Here is a 19,240-nt window from a genome sequence, read left to right on the forward strand (position 1 = left end):
AAATCATACATTATAAACTGCACCGAGAGAGAGACCCCCAATTTAAATAGTGCAGCAAAGCACCGCGTTGTACTTTGCTGCCGAGTAATTTTGGCATGTTGCCTAAAACAATTGGTCTTTAGCTGATGATGATCTGAGATTTTTTAAATAAGAAATTCTACTACTAGTAAAGACCAAGGGATGCAAGTAAATATTGGTAACTTTATCACATTCTAAAATAACTTTGGGGAGGATTAACCAAGCAAAAGGGTACTTGCCTGTTAAGTATTAACGCTTTGGCTAATCTATTACAAGTTACATTACCAAATGAGCAAATCATATAAGTATGGAAGCTGACAAAAATAATCTTTTAGATAGCGTTTGATAGAGAGAGACGGAAAGATTGATACTGAGAGACAGAGATTGAAATAAATCTCAGTATTCTGTTTGGTGTAAAATGGGAGACAGGAATTGAAACAAAAATGAAACTATAATTTAATTTGCACAAAAGATAAAATTGGAATTAATTAATTAAAATGAAAGTATTTTAGGTATAAAATGTTATTAAAATTTCAGTCTCCATCTCTAAAAATTTCAGTCCCCTGTGTCCCTACTTTTTGGAAATACTGAAATACTGGAAATTTTAGAGACAGAGACAAAAATTTTAGTATCAATCTCTGAACTAACAAATACGATACTGAATCTCAGTCTCTGTCTCCGTACCTTAAAACAAACGCTACCTAAAAGATTGTTAAGATAAATGAAAACTTAAAAAAATTGTATTATTTTAATAAAAATAATTGAACATGATATACAATTATACACTCAAGGTTTTAAAACAGTGTTTTATTTTCTAATATTTTTGTAAAACTAATATAATATTTATCTTTTTAAAATTATTTTTTTCGGCGCCAAAATCTTTCTATACATTTATCCGTCCGTCTTTCTCAATTATAACAATAGAAAAGACTAAAAAAGAAGCCAGGAACAAAGGAAACCCTGTGATAAAAAAAAAAAATAGTATCATCCGCAAGTTCCTAGTAACATTTCTGAATTATGTCGGCCGGAATTCTCTCTATGTACAAACAGCCGTAACTATTTGATCTGTAACAAAAAATATAACACCAAAAGCAAGTATTTAACTAAGGAGGAAACCAAAAAACCCTTATTGACTCTAAAGGGGGCTCATGAAGGTGGATAAGGGTTCCTACATGATAGGCTATAGCTTTTATCGAAGGCGATAATGTACAAGATTAGAGATATACTAGGTAGATTTTATTTGTCTGTGTATCTCCCAAAAAGGAGAAACGAAGTATTCACATGATGCCCATCAGGCGAATGTTCAGCTTTTGGAGCTGGTTTGACAGGTTCCTTATTTGAAGATGGGAATGATAGAGACAGGGAAAGAGATGCAGCAACACTGTCATCACCCTCTTTCTCATCCGCCACTACTTCAGGTGGCTTTTCCTGGTTATTTTTCTTGTCACCATCCCCGACAAGAAAAGGGAACATACCCTTACGTGGTGGTAGTGGCGGTGCTGGCGGTGGCTGTGGTTTTGTTTCGCCCCCCAAAGCAAGCTCTAGGTTTGGAATCCCAACTTGAAATTGACCCTCATAATCACAAGGCCCCTCCACTGGCATGCCATTAAGCATCAAGCGTGAGTCATTTTTCTGATGCAAACCGACAGGAAAGAAGGTTCTTTCCATAGTTCCAAGGTCCTCATGAATGACTTTATCTAAGCAAGCTTCTTTGCATCCTCTACCCTCAACCGAAGATAAGGTACCGGGATGGTTTGCCGGGGCTGTAAAACTGCCATTGAAAGATTCCCTACCACCTGAACTGCAACTTGCATAAATTTCACCGAAACCTGACTTGAGCTTCTTGCTGGAAGTTTCTCCATCTTCCAATTTCTGATAACTATCTGCGGAAGCCTTCAAAACTGCATCTGAAACATCTATATGCTCAACTCTTTTATCATTGGTTTGCTCACAATTGGTGCCTCTTATAGTCGGGTCTTCTTGAAAGGTTGCCTCCATGTTAACATTGAGATCTTCTTCTATCAGTTTCCTTTTAGGCCTTCGCTGATCTTCATCATTGTTAGTTCTTTCTGAAATTTGATTCTTTGAGGTATTGCTTGCAGCATCTATCTCTTGTTTGCCAGCAGAAGGAATCCCAGAAGACAGAGAGTTCTCCTTGACTGAAATATCAAAATCAATTTTTGTTTCCAAAATCCTGCTACTTACATGCGTTCCCATTGCTTCAGGAGGTGTGGGGATTCTGTGCTGTCCATCTTTCTGCACAAAGCAAGAACATCAAACCAACCACTCTACATATTCCATAATCTATGAAATCAAAATAAAATTTGAAATTTTAAACTATTATAAATCACTGACATCACAGCATTGACAAAGAAAATTTTAAGTATATCAAATTAAGCATTGAAGAGTAGAAGTATTACCGGAGGTGAACCTGGAGAGTGCATTTGTTGGCACAATTGTTCACTGCTTGTCGGATTCTTTGATGCAGATTCCGCGTTGATTCTACTATCTTGCCTCCGTAAGTTTACTTGTGGACCCAAACGTGCCTGGTCAAAAATAGTTTCTTTAATATCAAAATCCCCACTTAAAATAGTATCGCCTTGGTCCATGGAAGTGGATGAGAGAACTTCACTGCAGGTTTTACCACAAGAAATTGGTTGTTCATCCATCCGCATTGGTGAACAGTGGGTTTCAGACAAAGTCATCACAGCAGTCAGAGAACCCTTCTGAACTGGCAACGCATTCAAACTGGGACTACAAATCTTTTTTGCAGAATCAGAATTATTCCTCCTCTGCCCTCTAAATACACCCCATAAGTAAAACAACATATTCCAACCTGCAGATAAAAATGAAATTAAAACAATTAATTTTCTTATGTTGTGATATAAACTATTAGTGGTTCTCACAAGGAACGATTAAAAATCCATACGCTGAGAATTTTCAGGAAGCTGATTGGAGGGGAATATAAGAAGTTCAACACCATCAAAAATTCCTTTAAGCGCTAAATCATTTCTAATCATGTGATCCAGTAGACCCTTGTAGTGTCTCTCGTAACTGCATGAGAAAATTATTAAAAAAAGTAGATAATTACTAGACACAAAATCAGAGAAACGTGTTTTCAATTTTTTATTTGGCAGCTTTCTGTCAATAAAAAAAATGATATTCATATCCTTGCCTTTCAATGTCTTTAGCAAAAAAGTAAAGTGCAATATTATCTTCCTTTGCCCCGCCTTGATGAAATTGTGTAGGCCACGTGCTCAAGCGAGAAACTTCATTGAGGGAAACCTCAGGAAGAATCTTGTTCACTACCTCAAGAACCTTAGGGGAAGCACATGTGGATAAATGCGCTTGAATACCAGTACATAAGTCAGGCGGCTTTCCGCTTCTATGCATTCGAAAGACACCTCTGCATGAAAAAAAAGCATGTAGATCTTACTTCAAAGTTAAACATTATAACATGAACAAAACAAGGGCAATAAAGAATAAAGAGAAACTAGCTTATCACGAAATGTTACACACTGCCAAATGTATTCATATTCTGGAAAGACTGATATCTTTGGAAGAACACTTGAGACAGCCAAAGCTTGATTGCGAAAGTCTCTAACTACAGGATTTCCAGGAGTAGGACCAACAGATTCTAACTTTCTAGGTTGTGATCCAAAATCAGCTGGACAAAAGCTATGTTGCTTCGAATCATTGGAAGACGAAATTTCAAATGTAGGATTCTGAAGGATATCCTGCCTCACTTTTGTTTCTTCAGTAGAAACAATATTCTTTGGAGTGTCAATAACAAACGCCTTATCTTGAGAAGTGACTTCGGACTTCATGTCTATGGCTGATGTAAGAAACTTCTCAGTTTGGTCAGACACTTCTTTCCTCTTGCATATTTTGGGCCTTCTAAGTAAAGCTGCCAGGATTGCAGCTTTCAGTCTATTATCTTTATGTGTTTTGTCTTTTGAACTGTTTGGGCCAGTGGCTGATCCTTCCAGGCCAAATTCCTGTTTATCAACCATGCAACATTCTGTAGCATGGCCTAAATCCTTACATTTGTGACAGAATGGGCTTTCAGAAGCATTAGTAAGACCAGACCTCACACAATCACCAGAACTACCTTTGGTTTTATCAACCTGATTTGTTATCTCTCTTGATTGAGGCAGCCCATCTAATTGAGTTTCATCACCACTGGTTGATGTTCTCTCTGAAATTTAAGGAATCAAATAAGAGGAAATCTTTGCAGATTTCATAGTTCAACTTAGTTCTAAGCACAAAATGACAAGATGAACCAAAAGATGATCCATTGAAACTAAAATAAGACAATTTCATAAGCGATGCTGTTCCTAAACTGAAACAAAAATACCTAGACAGCTAATTGGCATGTAAAAACATCATGTTAAAAAATAAAAGTAACATAACAGGAAAAATATGTTTCCCATCAGGACCACAACTGAACTAACTAGAGGGTCCAAACACTTACGGCTTGTATTATTCTTAGACTTCAATAATGAATTTGATCTCCCATCTTGGTTGACCTTAAATTCGTGATTGTTGTTAATTGTTGAAGGTTTAGCAGTTTCGCTACGAGGGGTAAGCTTCTGATCACTCTTAGATGTCAGAAGAGCAGAACTAGCCATGGTTGAACAAACAACAGGCCGATCAACCCTAGAGAAAAATTTCCTATCAGAGGCACCTGATTCTTTTGCTAGTTTTGATCCTTTTTGATCTGCAGTAGTTCCAGGTTTGGAAGTAACCATTTTGACTTTTGATTCAGTGGCACATGAATGGCCCAAATTTGAGGATTTCAATGAACTAGATTTGCTTATCATTCGTCCCGGCATTTCAATATTCTTAGAGGTATGTTCACCAGCCCCTTTCTTCTTTTGCGGGACTTCATCAACAAGTTTGACTCTGGGCTTGGAATTGATGTTGTTGAATGAATTTGACTTTAACAATGTACCTAAACAAGAATCCACAGCTACATATATAAACAAAAAAATATCTTAGGAAGGTAGAAAGGTGTTCACAAATGTAAAATAGATCCATACTCTTAGCTGTTTGACTCCGAGGACCAGCAGATAGAGAACGAGCAAGTTCTATGTCATTGCCATTGGAGTGGTTACAAATGGAGGTCTGATGATCAGACTTCAACTTTCCTTTATCAATGCTCTTGAATGAAGACTCTCGCGACAGTGGAAATATTTTCTTGGGGCTTGACCCCTTTGGTGACCCTTTACTTGATTCAAGAGCTTGCCTTTTCCCTGCCTTTGCCAATTCTTCACCCTCGGAAGGCCTTTTACCAGATATTTGCGCAGTTGAACAAACTTTATGGACCTTTTTCTCTTCAACATCTGCAACCAATAAATAAATAAAATAAATCAGAAATCTGTGTTTGAAAAAAAATTCACAGATATGCCAACACGCAGCAATATATGTGGTGCTCGATATGGTGCCCTAAACGTAAGCAAATTCAGCATGAAAAAGAAATGTGTGTGAAGCAGGATAAAGAATAAAGGGTCTGAAATTTGAACATTATCCTGTTTTTCCCATGTACTACCATATGTGAAACTTCACTCTTACCCAGCCGATGTTTTTCAGTCTCCTCAGCATACTTGCATTCTTCACATAACCAGTCACCTTCTGGGACCTTTTCGAGCATTTCTCGCATGCAATAGCTGATTCACAGAAATAAGAATTATAAGTCATTTCAGTCAATGAGAATATATGGTAATCTAATAGAAACTAGGATTGTGTATGGAAGGTTCATATGCTCACGTGTGCTCTGCACCATCACTGCATCTACTACATATTGCAAGTAGCTCCTCGCGACCAGCATCTCCACAGATGTCACATACCTTTACCTATTTTCCAGTTAATAAAATCATGAAAATGCTTTTCCTTGTGATAAGCAACATAAACTTTTTTTGCAAGAGAAATGGAAGTTTGAGTAAAGGAATACGAAAGTTCTTGAATGATTATAAGCTGAGTAAATAGCATTTGCAAATCATTTCCCTATACCACAACAGAATCATTGAAAAATTCAAACCAGTACAATCCACTCCTCACATTTTCATCTTTATCAAGTTTAGTTTCAAAGAAAAGTATAAGAACAGTAAAAGGAAATGTACCCACATCATGCTCAACATCTGAGTCATCGCTCACATCTCCAGATTGAGCTTCGGGCTTGACGGGTGATTTAACAAGCTCCCCCTGCTTCTCGTGCAGTCCATCATGGGCTGGAACTTTACGATCTTCGTCTTTCACATCACCAACACCATTGTCACTATCTGCTTCTGACTTTGGATATACTTTTGCCGAAAACTTGCTAGTAGTGCCATTAACAAGGCCTTTGTTATTTGCAAGAAATTTTTCACCTGAAAAATTAGCAGTGATTATCTCCTTGGTTGGCGATGACTCAACATTTCCAACACAGCATTCTGATGAATTCTCTGGCATATCTGCATCTTTAGAAGAGGGTATCTCACACAAGCCTGATATATAAACAGATGGCCCACTTGTAGATCCTTCTACTCCTAAGTGACTAACTGAGGATGAACTACAAGAAATATTTATTTTGTCTGCATCTCTTTGATGGCTATCACTAACTAAATTAGCATTACTGTTTCTACTGATACACGAAGAGCTGTCATCAGGTCCTTCTAAACACTTGGCATCGTGATACTTCTCTGATAAAGTTTGTGTGGTTTCAGCATTTTCAGACAGAGATTCATGACCAGAATTAACACTAAGCAAGTTACTGGTTTCACTGACAGCATGCTTCAATCTTTCACAAGCTGTACTCCTATGAGAAGATAGATCACTCACATCCATAGAAAACTGACTGGGTTCCCCTGATCGACAATTTTCATCAGAGCATTCTTCAGCCTTTGTTCCAGTTAGAGCTCGATTAAGATGCATGCAAGATGAACAAGGAGCTGAGCAAATATTACAAGTCCCTGATTCAAGTTCCATATCAGCGTTCTGGATCATAGAATGTTTGACAAACTTTTTTTCCCCCAATTCTTGTAGTACCTGATGTGTAAAAACCAATGTTAAAGGAAGTTGATCATTGATTCAGACTTCGCTAATCAAAAATAGCTCTCACTAATTCTTTCTACAAGGCTAAAGTTCCATCAAACGACAAATGAGATCATCAATGTATATTGATACCCTTCACCTTTATTTATCTATAGTTTTAGTTCGACCTTAGGTCCTTGACTTCAATCATAAATTAAATATTAAGTGACAAGCCTTACAAAGTAGTAGAGATGAAAGCTGGTTGGTTGTTGATTTTAATGTTCATTGCTTAACCTCTAGGGAGATAATAACATAATCAAGAATAGTATGGTAACTGATAATGGATAAATCATAAATGGGAAAGAGATTATAAATGATTAAAAAAAATTTCAGAAGCATTGAAGTTAATTATTCCTGATGAAACTTAGCATTCATTAAAATCAAAGCATCTAACTTCTAACATTGTCATAAATAATAAAAGAAGGAATCAAGACAAAATTATCAAACTACAATGTGTTCCAAATGCAGTTGCCACTATACATATTTGAGCTAAAAAGAGAACAGATTGTGAATTCCAAACTACATTAACAATTATCATCTAGAAGGTGATCCCAAACTACATTAACAATTATCATCCATCCTAATTCTTGCAAACATAAGAGCAAACACCTTGCAAGCACTAATCCATAAATTCTTTCTCTGAGAACCAAATAACATATTCAACTATTGCAAATTTGCATAACCACATATAAACGCTAAGTCTATTAAACTAACCAATAAAACATGCAGGCGAAAATTTCAAAAAAAGTCCTGTAATCAACCCTAACTCCAAGACACTGAATCAGCTCACCCTATAATAACAACTAACAAGTACCAAACTTAACAAAACAACTTCCCACATAACTACAGATATGAACGAAGAAAAGAAAAACAAAATGGATATATATAAATATGAACAAATCTGAATAATTAATATAACATGTTACCCTAAATAGGAATGGATTCAGATAATCACAAGCGTCTTGCTTCCAAACACATTGCAAAAGAGTCCGGGGCGTTCAGCCATTGGCGTTGCGGCAATCAAAGCGTAAAGTGCCTTTAAACGACGCCGTTTTGAAGCCACCAAAAACCTCTCCCCTCTCTCTTTCTTCTTCAATTTGCAAAAAAATAAGAGTTTCTAGCTTTCTGTGACGACAACACCGACCAACCAAAAATGCACGAATTCAAAGTGCAGATACAGAAAAACTTAAAAACACACGATCCGATTAGAATTCTCGTTCCATTTTTTATAGTAATTGATAAATTAGCAATCAGTTCATAAATTCTTTTCTTCCCTTTTCTTTTTTTTCCCCTCCCTCTGTGATCTGAAGCGGTGAAAAAAAGAAAACAAAAATCTCAGAGATGAGTTTTTATCAAATGAGAATTTAATCAATTTGTCAATTTATATAATCTAACGGAGCTCGCTCTCTTTCGTGTCTCTAAAATTCTTCTGTGTTTTTTTTTTCCACACGAATTTCCTTTCACTCTTCCCTAAAATTATTTTTCCGCATGCTGCAAAATAAAATTGACAATAAATATAAGTAAATGCAAAATTGAAAAATGATTAAGGTATTATATTAAGGATCTGTTGGATGAATTTTTAAGAAATAATATTTTTTGAGTTATTTTTTAAAAAATCTTTTAAAAGAATAAAAAAAATTTATATTTAAATATTTTATATAAATTTTTTATTTATTAATTATATTTAAGTATAATAATATAAAAATATTTTTTGTTTATTTATTATATAAAAATATATTTTTTAAAAAAATATATTTTTAAAAATTTTAATTATAACTTTTTAAAAATATTTTTTAATTTTTTAATATATTTTTTATTATTAAAAATTAATAAAAAATAAAAAAATAAAAAAATTATATTAAAAAAATTCTATTAATTTAATGATACTCAAACAAACATATAATATTTTTTGTATTAGTTTTGTTAATAAAATACTAACGTGATTAATTGGCGTATTATACCATTATTTTTGTAGGTGTAAATTAAATTAATCTTAAATTATATAGAAATTATTTTAGATATGGAAAAAAAAAGTGGTGTGTTACTTAAATATTGATGTTTAGAATATTTTATAGAAATGTAGAGGTGCCAAAATACTGCTCAACACGCAGGTTTCGTGTTAGCTTTTCATAAAATAAAAACAGCTTTATTAGAGATTTTCAACAGAAATTCGCACGTATCATATTCCCAGGCAACATGTAGATTCTGTGTTAACGTAGCAGAGATTTTGCGCAAATTTTCGAGGCAACTTTATCATAGATTCCAACAGAGATCCACCACGTGGCAGTTGCAAAGCAACATGCAGCATCCCTGATACTCTTTGTAGAGATTCTCCGCATGTTCTCAAAGTACATTGATCAGTGACTCCAAATACGCGAAAGCCACGTGCACCATCCAAGCAACACGCAGGATGCGTGGTAACGTCCTTCCATCACGTGTCGGCCATGCAACAGCATGCAAGTAACGTGTTAACTGCTGTCTCTATACAAGAGGCAAGCCTTGCTTGGGGAACAAGTGTCATTTACGGTTTAGTTTGGTTCCAGTGTATAAAAGCGGAGGTGAAGTGGGGCTTGGCTTCATTTTATTTTTGTTCCCTCCTTCACTATCACCATATACTCTCATCTTATCAAGCCACAGTCATCAGCAGCAACGGTTTTTTTTTTTAATTTTATTTTATTTATTGTGTTAGGAGTGATTAGTTAATTTTAGAGTTAAAAGTAAGACTAGAACATCTAAAATAGTACGTGATTATACATCTGCAGAAGATCATATTATTGACTCCTAACTATGTAAGTTTATTATTTTCAGTTAATTTGTTAGTATTTAGTTGATTAGCATTAGTTTAGTAGTTTGTCACTATTTATTTGAATAATTTGTCTAAATGATTTTATTAAAGAAATTAATAAAAAATATGAATATGAATAATAAGAAATTTGAATTTTTGTAATGATTATTTATTTTATTTTCTATTATTAATTTTATTCTTTTTTCTATTTATTAAATTAATTTATTTTGTGGTTGAACTTTATCAGGCTAATAGGAATCTTCTGCCCCGTAAGCTTAACCAACCAGAGACATGGCATTCGACAGTTGACCAAGCCTTACGAACCACTAGATCGTACCAGCTTTTGAGAGTTGGAGTGATTAGAGGGCATTTTGCGATGCTATCTGCTCTTGTGGAAAGGTGGCGGTCGAAGACGCATACGTTTGTAATGCCAATAGATGAGGTTACAGTGACATTGGAGGATGTGTTACACATATTCGGCCCACCGATCGATGGAGAGGTTGTGACCGGTTGGACCGATAGCAGTCACGACTTCTTGGTCACCCAAAGCCTCGCGATATTCGGCAGCGAACCCATGTGAGCAATTCCTCCAAAAGCTACATAAAACTTTCATGGGTTCGCCATATTAGAGACACACGACTTTTAGACACATCGGAGTCTGTTAAGCGTTATGTTAGGTGTCACATCTTCTGTCTGCTGGGTATTACCCTCTTCGCGAATAAGTCGACGGCATATGCCCACGCGAAGTATCTACCACTGCTCCAGAATTTTGATTAGATCGGCAATTACAGTTGGAGGTTAGCTTGTGTCTCGCACCTTTACAGGTCACTGTGTCATGGATCACGGTACGATTGTAAGGAGATGGATGGCCCACTTCATTTATTGTTTATTTGGGCATGGGAGCATATGCCGTGACTTGCGCCCATTCCCCAGCAGCAGCTTGTGTAAGCTGATATACCGGTGGCACGCAGCTAACAGTAAATAATTTATTAGAATTTCACTTGTATGTTAATTATATTTTACTGGCAATATGTAATTTAAACTCTGTAAATAATGTTCTGTGTTGCAGATGGAGTCATCATCCATGGACCCAACACATGGATGTCTACGAGCGTGGCGTCTATTAGGCACGCAATTGACTTTATGGAAGAGGTGAGTATGGGTTTTGAGGTTTTCTATTATAATTTACGGTATTATTAATAATGTAATGGCCCTCGCAATATTTTGTAGTTTGTCTGGAGGTCGTATGTCAGCATCATCATACATGCCGAACTACACGCACACCTTGATGTCTGTGACACGGTAGGGCCATTGGTGTCATTCGAGTGTGTCGAATGACTTCCGGTGGATCGAATGGTTCGCCAATACAAATATGCACAATCTCCCCTCTAGCAGCACAAGCCATACAAGTGACACACATTGTGACATTGATATACTCTTCGGGGAGTACAGCCCCATGACTGGCGCGGGATACATGACGAATGAATACAACAATGGGAGAACCACCGCAACAGTCGTATGCGAGATCGGGATCTGCAACCAATCGTTAACTTTACCCCCGTCTTCCGATTACCGGAGTTGGTACATTGGATCATACAGGATGTACCTGAGGCTGTCGGATGTCATTCCTCAGCATCCACCGCAACAGCCACCCTAGTATACGCCCCAGCAGCCACTCCAGCATCCCCCCAGCAGCCAGCACAGCCTTATGTAGTATTTCAGCCATTTCTTTATCATTGCCCACAACAATCTCAGCACGACAACTCAGGTCATGGGCAGTCGAGCCATCACAGCCATCAGTCACGGCATCACAACCATCAGTCTCATCGCATAGTGCCATCACAACCATCAGTGTCATCATAGATCACATCACAACCAGCTGTCGCATCACAGCCAGCACAGCCATCACCCTTATAGTGCATGGAACTACAAACGAAAATGAATTCTCACAGGCAAAGCTCACCCCCTCATATGTATTTCGTATAACTTCACCGTTATGGTAAACCACTATATTTGCAGTGCCCTGTACTGCACCAACCCTGGAGAAAAATACCTCTCTACGAGTTTCAGTTTTTATAGGCAGAAGATTCACCTCATAGGTTACGTGTTGCAACGTCATCCAACCAGCGTCTGCCACGTGTACAACACGCAGGATGAGTGTTGCTTGCCAGGTTGCCACGTGTGAATCACGCATGATGCGTTTTGAATGGATGTGCGCCACGTGTCAACACACGGATAATGCGTGTTGCATTTGATTTGGACAACTGTCCAACACGTTGGGTGTGTGCTGAGTCAGCACGTTACCTGTGTGTTGTGCCTGCACCTCTGTAATATCCACCCATCTGTATATATATACCGAAAATCTATATTTCCAACAAAAACACACCTCTTTATTTCATATTAAAATTCTTTAGCCCAAATTATACCCACATAAATTATTTTGATTCCCAAAATTTGAAATTGTGAGACATTAATGCATAATTAATACCTTCTATTTTCCTTCCTATTTACAACATTTTCTTTTAATCTCTTTTTTTTTCATTTTCACACTTTATCGAATAAAATTCCTATAATATATGGATTAAATCAAGCTATTATATTGTCATAAATTTTCTCTTAAATAAAATAAGAAAATCTTTATTTTCAAAAGAAAAATTAAGATAACGCTATTTATTTGGATGCACTTCTTTTTTTTTTAAACTTAGGAATTAGTTCATTTAAGAGTAGGTGAACTGCCAATTCGCCTAGTCTCAAAAGGCTATGCAACTGGTTTAGTCATTCAATTATGTTTTTATTGATGTTAGTCAAGAGAAAATCACAGTGGTAGTGATAGCAGTGATGGCGATGGAGTAGTCGAAAAGGAGAATTATATGAGAAAAGATTTGGATAATATTAATAAAGAGTTAGGAATTGAAATAATAGTGACAGCAATGATAAAGGATTTTTTTAAATAATTTAAATATTTTATTTACGGATATAGATAATTTAGACACAATTTATGTTTTTGTGTGATATTATTTATCTCGTTTACACAACACATTTTTAACAAATAAAACAAGTTCACAGTGACACGTGAGAGACGACACATTCAACATATCTCGTTTACATTATAAATGAGATATAATTATAATTAAAACGTTTACACTATAAATAAGATATAATATGACAAATTTAAACCAGCTAGAAAAAAGATTTGGAAGTATTAATCTTCCTCACAATTCACTCCTTCTTCATTCTTCTTCTCGATTCTTTCAATAAGTTTAGTAAAAATATCTAGTGGTGAATATATTTTTACGAGTGTATATCCTAATTGTCACATGAGAAACAATGATGATGGAGTTGTATTTGAGTGTGATAATCCTATCCTATTGTGCACTCGTCATTTAAGTTTTCTATTTGAGTTAAAGAGCTTAATATTGATGAGCATGAGTGTTAATGGGACAAAGGAGGTTAGAACTGTTGGGTATATGTTGTTAGCACTGATGGAAAATATAGTATTTTGTTTTCGTATTTTTTAGCTCGATGGCGATGAGCATGTGCGCCTAATGTTTAATATCCACAGAAGAATCATGGCCCAACAAGTGATGGATCTTTTTGCAGAGGTTGATGATGTGGGCGGTAATGATTTTGGACATTCGAATTTTGTCCAAGATGACCCACCTATTGCATCACCCCCTCTCCACTGTGCTATTCTAGTGGCTACATGGACGTGAATATTGAGAAGTCGGATAAAGAATAAGGATTTTGTACCTAAGACCCCGGTAGGTATAACAATTCAATATCTTATGCATGTCCCATAACCAGCAATATCTGTAGTGGATCGATGTGCTGCAAAGCACAACGAGTAATATGTTCATGCCAGCATAGCGGATCTCCAAGACAAACTATGACAACTGTCAAAGTCGTCTAACAAGAGAAGCCACCTGATATGAACCTAATTTTTTGACTTATTTGTCATCAGATAACCCCTGATCAGTAGCAGGATGTAGCACCTCGTATACTGACAAAGAGTGGCTAGATCTGTATCAGCTAGCATATGATGTACTCGCTCCCTAAGCCACGTCAGGTTGATAGAAAACAACTCCTTTCTTTACTCCCCTTGAGTATGAGGAGGCCTAACTCAGTAACTCCTCTACCCACTTCCACGTCAGGTGTTGGTATCATGTCTGAAAATTCCTCAACTAGTCACTCACTGATTTTCTATTAGTGCGTAATCTAAGGTGGTACGCAATATCTTACAGGATAATAGTGCACTCACTTTAAGACAGGTGAAAAATTTGAGTCTCTGGATGTTAACGCTCAACAAATGCATAAATCAATTATTGTAAACAAACAGTTTATGAATTGTCCATGTCTCCAAAATCAGTTCCCTTAAATAAGGGTAAATGGTGTTTAGTGGTATAAGAGTGTAGCTAATTCATCTCAAAAATAGGAGTTGAGACTTCTATTAACAATAAATTATAAATTAATAAATGTCATATTTAAAAATAAAATACAAAATATAAAATACAAAATAAATAAATTAGAATGTAATAAACAATTATTTCAAATATTATAATTTTAATTTTTTTATAAAATTACTAAACTTAATTTTCAGCATACATATTAAAATAAAATTTAGGATAAATTATATTTTTTATCCTTGAAGTTTGACAAATGTTTTAAAAATACTCTTAAATTTTTTTTGTTTCAATTTTGTACCAGAAGTTTTCGATTTGCATCAAATATATCCCTGACGGCTAATTTTTAAAAAAATTTAAGACCGATTCAACTACAATTTCATAAGAACAACCCCTCAATATAAGTAAATTAAACATAATTTTCATGTATTATTGTTAGATTGGTCTTAAATTTTTTAAAAATTTAGCCGTTAAGAGTTTATTTGATGTAAATCGAAAACTTTTAGGACAAAGTTAAAACAAAATAAAACTTAGGGGTATTTTTAAAATTTTTGTTAAATTTTAAAAACAAAAAATGTACATTAACCTAAAATTTATTAAACAATTAATTCAAATGTAACAATGGTTATTAAAATAAAACATTTCTAAATAAAATATTTAACAACTAAAATTTCTAAATAAAACATTTAACATATTCATTTAACAAAAATTTCAACTAATATTCAATAACACACATTACTAAAATAGATATTAACAACTAATAAAAACTAAATTAGCAACTACCCTTATTTATATGTTCGTAACACAACATCTAATATACTCATATATATTACAAAATAAAACCAATCAAACTTTCCTAATTATAACCATATGCTTTTCTATCAAAAGAACAAAATAACAACGCTAATCACAGAGTCGATCGCTCCAATAATACGCTATATCACATTCAGCCAGTTGATATAATTTTTATGTATATTTGGACGTGTCATAACGTCTAAATACCTCAAATATCTTTAAAAAAATGTCTAAAAAGAAGAAGAGAAGGGAAAAAACTTTAAAAATAACACTACAAATATGTTATAAATGAGTTTTATATATAGGCGTCATTTGAACATATCTCGTTTATAGTGTAAATAAATTAATTATACACTTATTTTATTTACCGTGTAAACGAAATAAGCTATTACTTAAACACGTGTGCACCTATAATACATTTACATATATATGTCTTATCTCATTTATAATATAAACGAAATACATGTATAGTTAATTTATTTATACTGTAAACGAAATAAATAATAGAATAAAAAATATAAATTATATTCAAATTATTTATATTCATAAATAAAATATTAAAATTATTTATTAAAAAATTCAATAATAAAGAGTTACAAATTGAGAATGAGAATTAAATTAAAAATATAATTTTAAAATTAAAAAACTTAGAATTTATTTTGCAAAAGACAAAAGTTAGAACCAATAAACATATATAACGCTTAAATTGAGTTTCATATAGTGACAGATTAATTTTTGGTCTATTAAATTGAAAATAATGTAAAAAACCAAACCCAAAAAACACATTCAACGCTTCAATAAAACTTTTCTTTTTTCAACAAAATAATATCTATCAATTCACAAGTGACCTATGGATCACAATTTATAAACACTTTAACGAGGTAACTCAATTTTTTAAAAGAAATCACGCTAAAACAAAAAAATAGAACCAGTGTTAGTTGACACATGATTAAAAGTGAAAATCTATTTCTTCTTCTAATTAAGCCCCACGATAATAAGATAATCATTTAATCAATGCGAGTATGAGAGCTTGAGAAGCCCTATACTTATTTTCCTTTTAAGATTTGTAGATTCTACACGGTCTTCCCAAGTGATTTTTATTTTTGATGGACGAGTATTTTATCCGTTTCGATTTCTAAAAAATTTCGAATCAGGTATTTTAGTTTTTAATTAAAATTAATTATTTAATTAGTTTTTAATAATTAATTTTATTAGTCATTTAGGTAGTATTTATTTTAAAATATTAGAATAAAAATTGGAATTTAATATTATGTTTTTTAATCTAAAAATTAGTGTTAAAATTTCAGTTTTTATTTTCAAAAATTTTAGTATTTTAGTACTATCAAAAAGTAAAAACACATAAGACTGATATTTTTAGAGACAGAGACTAAAACTTTAATAATATTTTATATCTAAAATACCCTCATTTCAATTAATTAATTTTAACTTTATCTTTTGTGCAAATTAAATTAGAACTTCATTCTTATTTTAGTCTCTATTTCTCACTTTATATCAAACACAATACTGAAATTTCTTTCGGTGTTTATCTCTCAGTATCTGTCTCTCAGTCTCGGTCTCTTAGTCTCTGTCTCTCTTTTAAACGCTACCTTAGGTCCTTTGTCCCGTCAACTCTAACAAAAGAAAAAATTGTCCCTAGTAACTCTAACAGGGGACAAAATGATCACTGACCCTTTTGTTCGGAAACGACACTATTATCCCCCGATTTCCATCATATATCGGATAACCCTAACATTCATACTCTTCTTCTTCACCTTCACATTCTTCTTTTCCATCTTTTCCTTCCTCTTCTTCAACTCCAAAATCAAACCATTGTGTAACTACCATGCATGTCGTATCTACTTCAACATGTCATAGACCACACACTTCTTAAATCTCTGTGACTGGTACACCCTCCTCTTCTGCACTTCACCCACTAGAAGCATCTACTTCCACGTCCTCGATAACAGCATCATTTTCAACTCCGACAACGTTTACCACATCTTCAAGACCAAGTTCCACAACTACCCTAAAGGCATGCCTTTCTCCACTCTCCGGCAAGCAATATAGATTGTTGGACATTAGGACATCAGGAGAAGATTCTCCTTCGACATCATATGCAAATTCTCATTTGGAATGAACCCCGAGTGTTTCATTCTTTCTCTCTCTCGAAGTTCAAGCTGGTAGACAACTTCGACTTCACATCCAAGCTATTAGTACAACGAGCAATGTCGTTGTCGCCGCTCATATGGAAATTAAAGCGATTACTGAACATTGATTCGGTGAAGAAGCTAAAGGAAGCAATTGGAGTGGTGGACAATGTGGCCATGGAGATAATAGGGCAGAGGAGGAGGGAGATGATGACGACGACAGGTTTTAACAAATCAGACTTGTTGTCTATATTCATAGGATCCATCGAAGACGACAAGTACTTGAGAGACATATTCATTAGTTTCCTGAGTATGAATTAATTGAAAACAAGTTGATGATTTTTTTCTTGTGAACATTGAAGTTGCAGAGTGTGCATTGTGTAATTTGAAATTACAGTATTAGATTGTTAAAATTATACCAGATATGATAGAAATTGAAAGAGAATAATATCGTTTTCGAATAGAAGGGTCAGGGACTATTTTGTCCCTTATTAAAGTTGCCAGAAACTATTTTATCTTCTATTAAAGTTGACGAAACAAATAATCTAAATAACTGAAAAAGTTGTTAGAAACCAATTAAGTAATTAATTTTAGTTGAGGATTAAAGTATTTGGTGCGAAATTTTTTTAATATCAAAATGGTTAAATACTCTTGATTGATTAACAACGTTTTAGACTTTTGTTTATCATTAATTAAATTCCTTTATTTTTTCTAATGAGCTAGAACACGTGCGAATTCTTGAGGCACGTGCAGGGTAGCCGTGAACAAACGTGAAGAAAAGTGCGCGTGGGTTGTGTGGATGGACCAGCAGCAATAGCGACGCTGTGGCAACCTTTCGTAATTTCGTTTCCTATTTAGCTCAGGGAGCACAACACATATTTTCATTATTTTTTAAGAATTTAATTTTAATTCTGATAATATAAATTTATGCAATAATTTAATTGATTCGTTTTTTAAATAACAATTTACATAATCAAATCTAAAAAATAAAAAATATTTATTTTGAGTGATATAATATTAATTAAATATATATAAAATTATTTTATATTTACAGTGTATTAAAATTATTTTTTTATTACAATAAAAGTTAAAATTAGTAAGTTACACACTGTTACTACAGAAATAGAATACTGAGACAGAGATATAAAGATACAAAATCGTATTTGACCGATAAGATATGGATAGAAATATTGTGTCCAAAGATACTAAATTAGTATATTTTATATTCATTCTGATAGAAAAGATACAGAAACACTAATAAAAAATACAATTTATTTTTTATTTTTTATTTTTTATAATTATATTTGTATTATTATTTTTTTCAAACTTTTTAATAAAAAATAAAAATAAATTAATTTTTTATAATTTATTTTAATTTATCATCAAATAGAATAGAAAAACATAAAATTTTATATTTTTATTTTTTATATACTATTTTTAAGCCAATTTGAATAAACAACTTAATTAAACTCCTTTTAAAAAAATAACTTAAATAAAAAATAATTTATAAATAAATTTTTTGTATTTAAATTTTTAATTTTATAATATTTATTTTATAAAAATGTGATAAAAAATAATAATATTATAAAAAAAGTTATTTTCTTTAATTTTTTTATAAATTTTTAAATTTTTTAAAAAATTACAATTTAATTTTAAAAATTATACTAAATATTAATATTATTATTTTTTATAAATAAAAAATTTAAAAAAATTACTGTTAAAAGCTTCCCAAATAAATTCTTAATACATTGTCGCATGTTATTCTTAAAAACAAACGCAACCTAAATTTGAAAATTCAACCATTGCAGTGTGTGGTTAGGAGAAAAATCTCTTTCAATTGCCATTACCATTATTTAAATTCTAACCATTCCGGCTTGCGTGTGGCCACAAATCGCGATTTAAATATTACAAGCAAAGGACGGCGCAGTACCTCGCCGCCTTCTTGCCTAATATCTTGGTCTAATTTTATCTGATTAAATTACCAAAATTACATGAAAAAAAAGTTTAAATACTTATAAAATAAG

The 19,240-nt window shown here is 33.4% G+C and overlaps 1 protein-coding gene across 1 annotated transcript; it reads right to left on the reverse strand.

The window, feature by feature from the left end:
* Positions 1-956: 956 nt before the first annotated feature.
* Positions 957-8,675, reverse strand: LOC112789341 (ASI1-immunoprecipitated protein 2). The gene is made up of 11 exons (XM_025831188.3): positions 8,016-8,675; positions 6,145-7,044; positions 5,788-5,873; positions 5,593-5,687; positions 5,061-5,363; positions 4,493-4,972; positions 3,538-4,216; positions 3,194-3,424; positions 2,948-3,072; positions 2,439-2,854; positions 957-2,274 (listed from the first exon to the last, which is right to left on the reverse strand). The coding sequence occupies exons 2-11, from the start codon at positions 7,000-7,002 to the stop codon at positions 1,255-1,257; spliced, it is 4,293 nt and encodes a 1,430-aa protein (XP_025686973.1). The 5' UTR covers positions 7,003-7,044; positions 8,016-8,675; the 3' UTR covers positions 957-1,254.
* Between the last annotated feature and the right edge of the window lie 10,565 nt (positions 8,676-19,240).

This window comes from Arachis hypogaea, chromosome 3, assembly GCF_003086295.3.
Source record: "Arachis hypogaea cultivar Tifrunner chromosome 3, arahy.Tifrunner.gnm2.J5K5, whole genome shotgun sequence".
Lineage (NCBI taxonomy): Eukaryota > Viridiplantae > Streptophyta > Magnoliopsida > Fabales > Fabaceae > Arachis > Arachis hypogaea.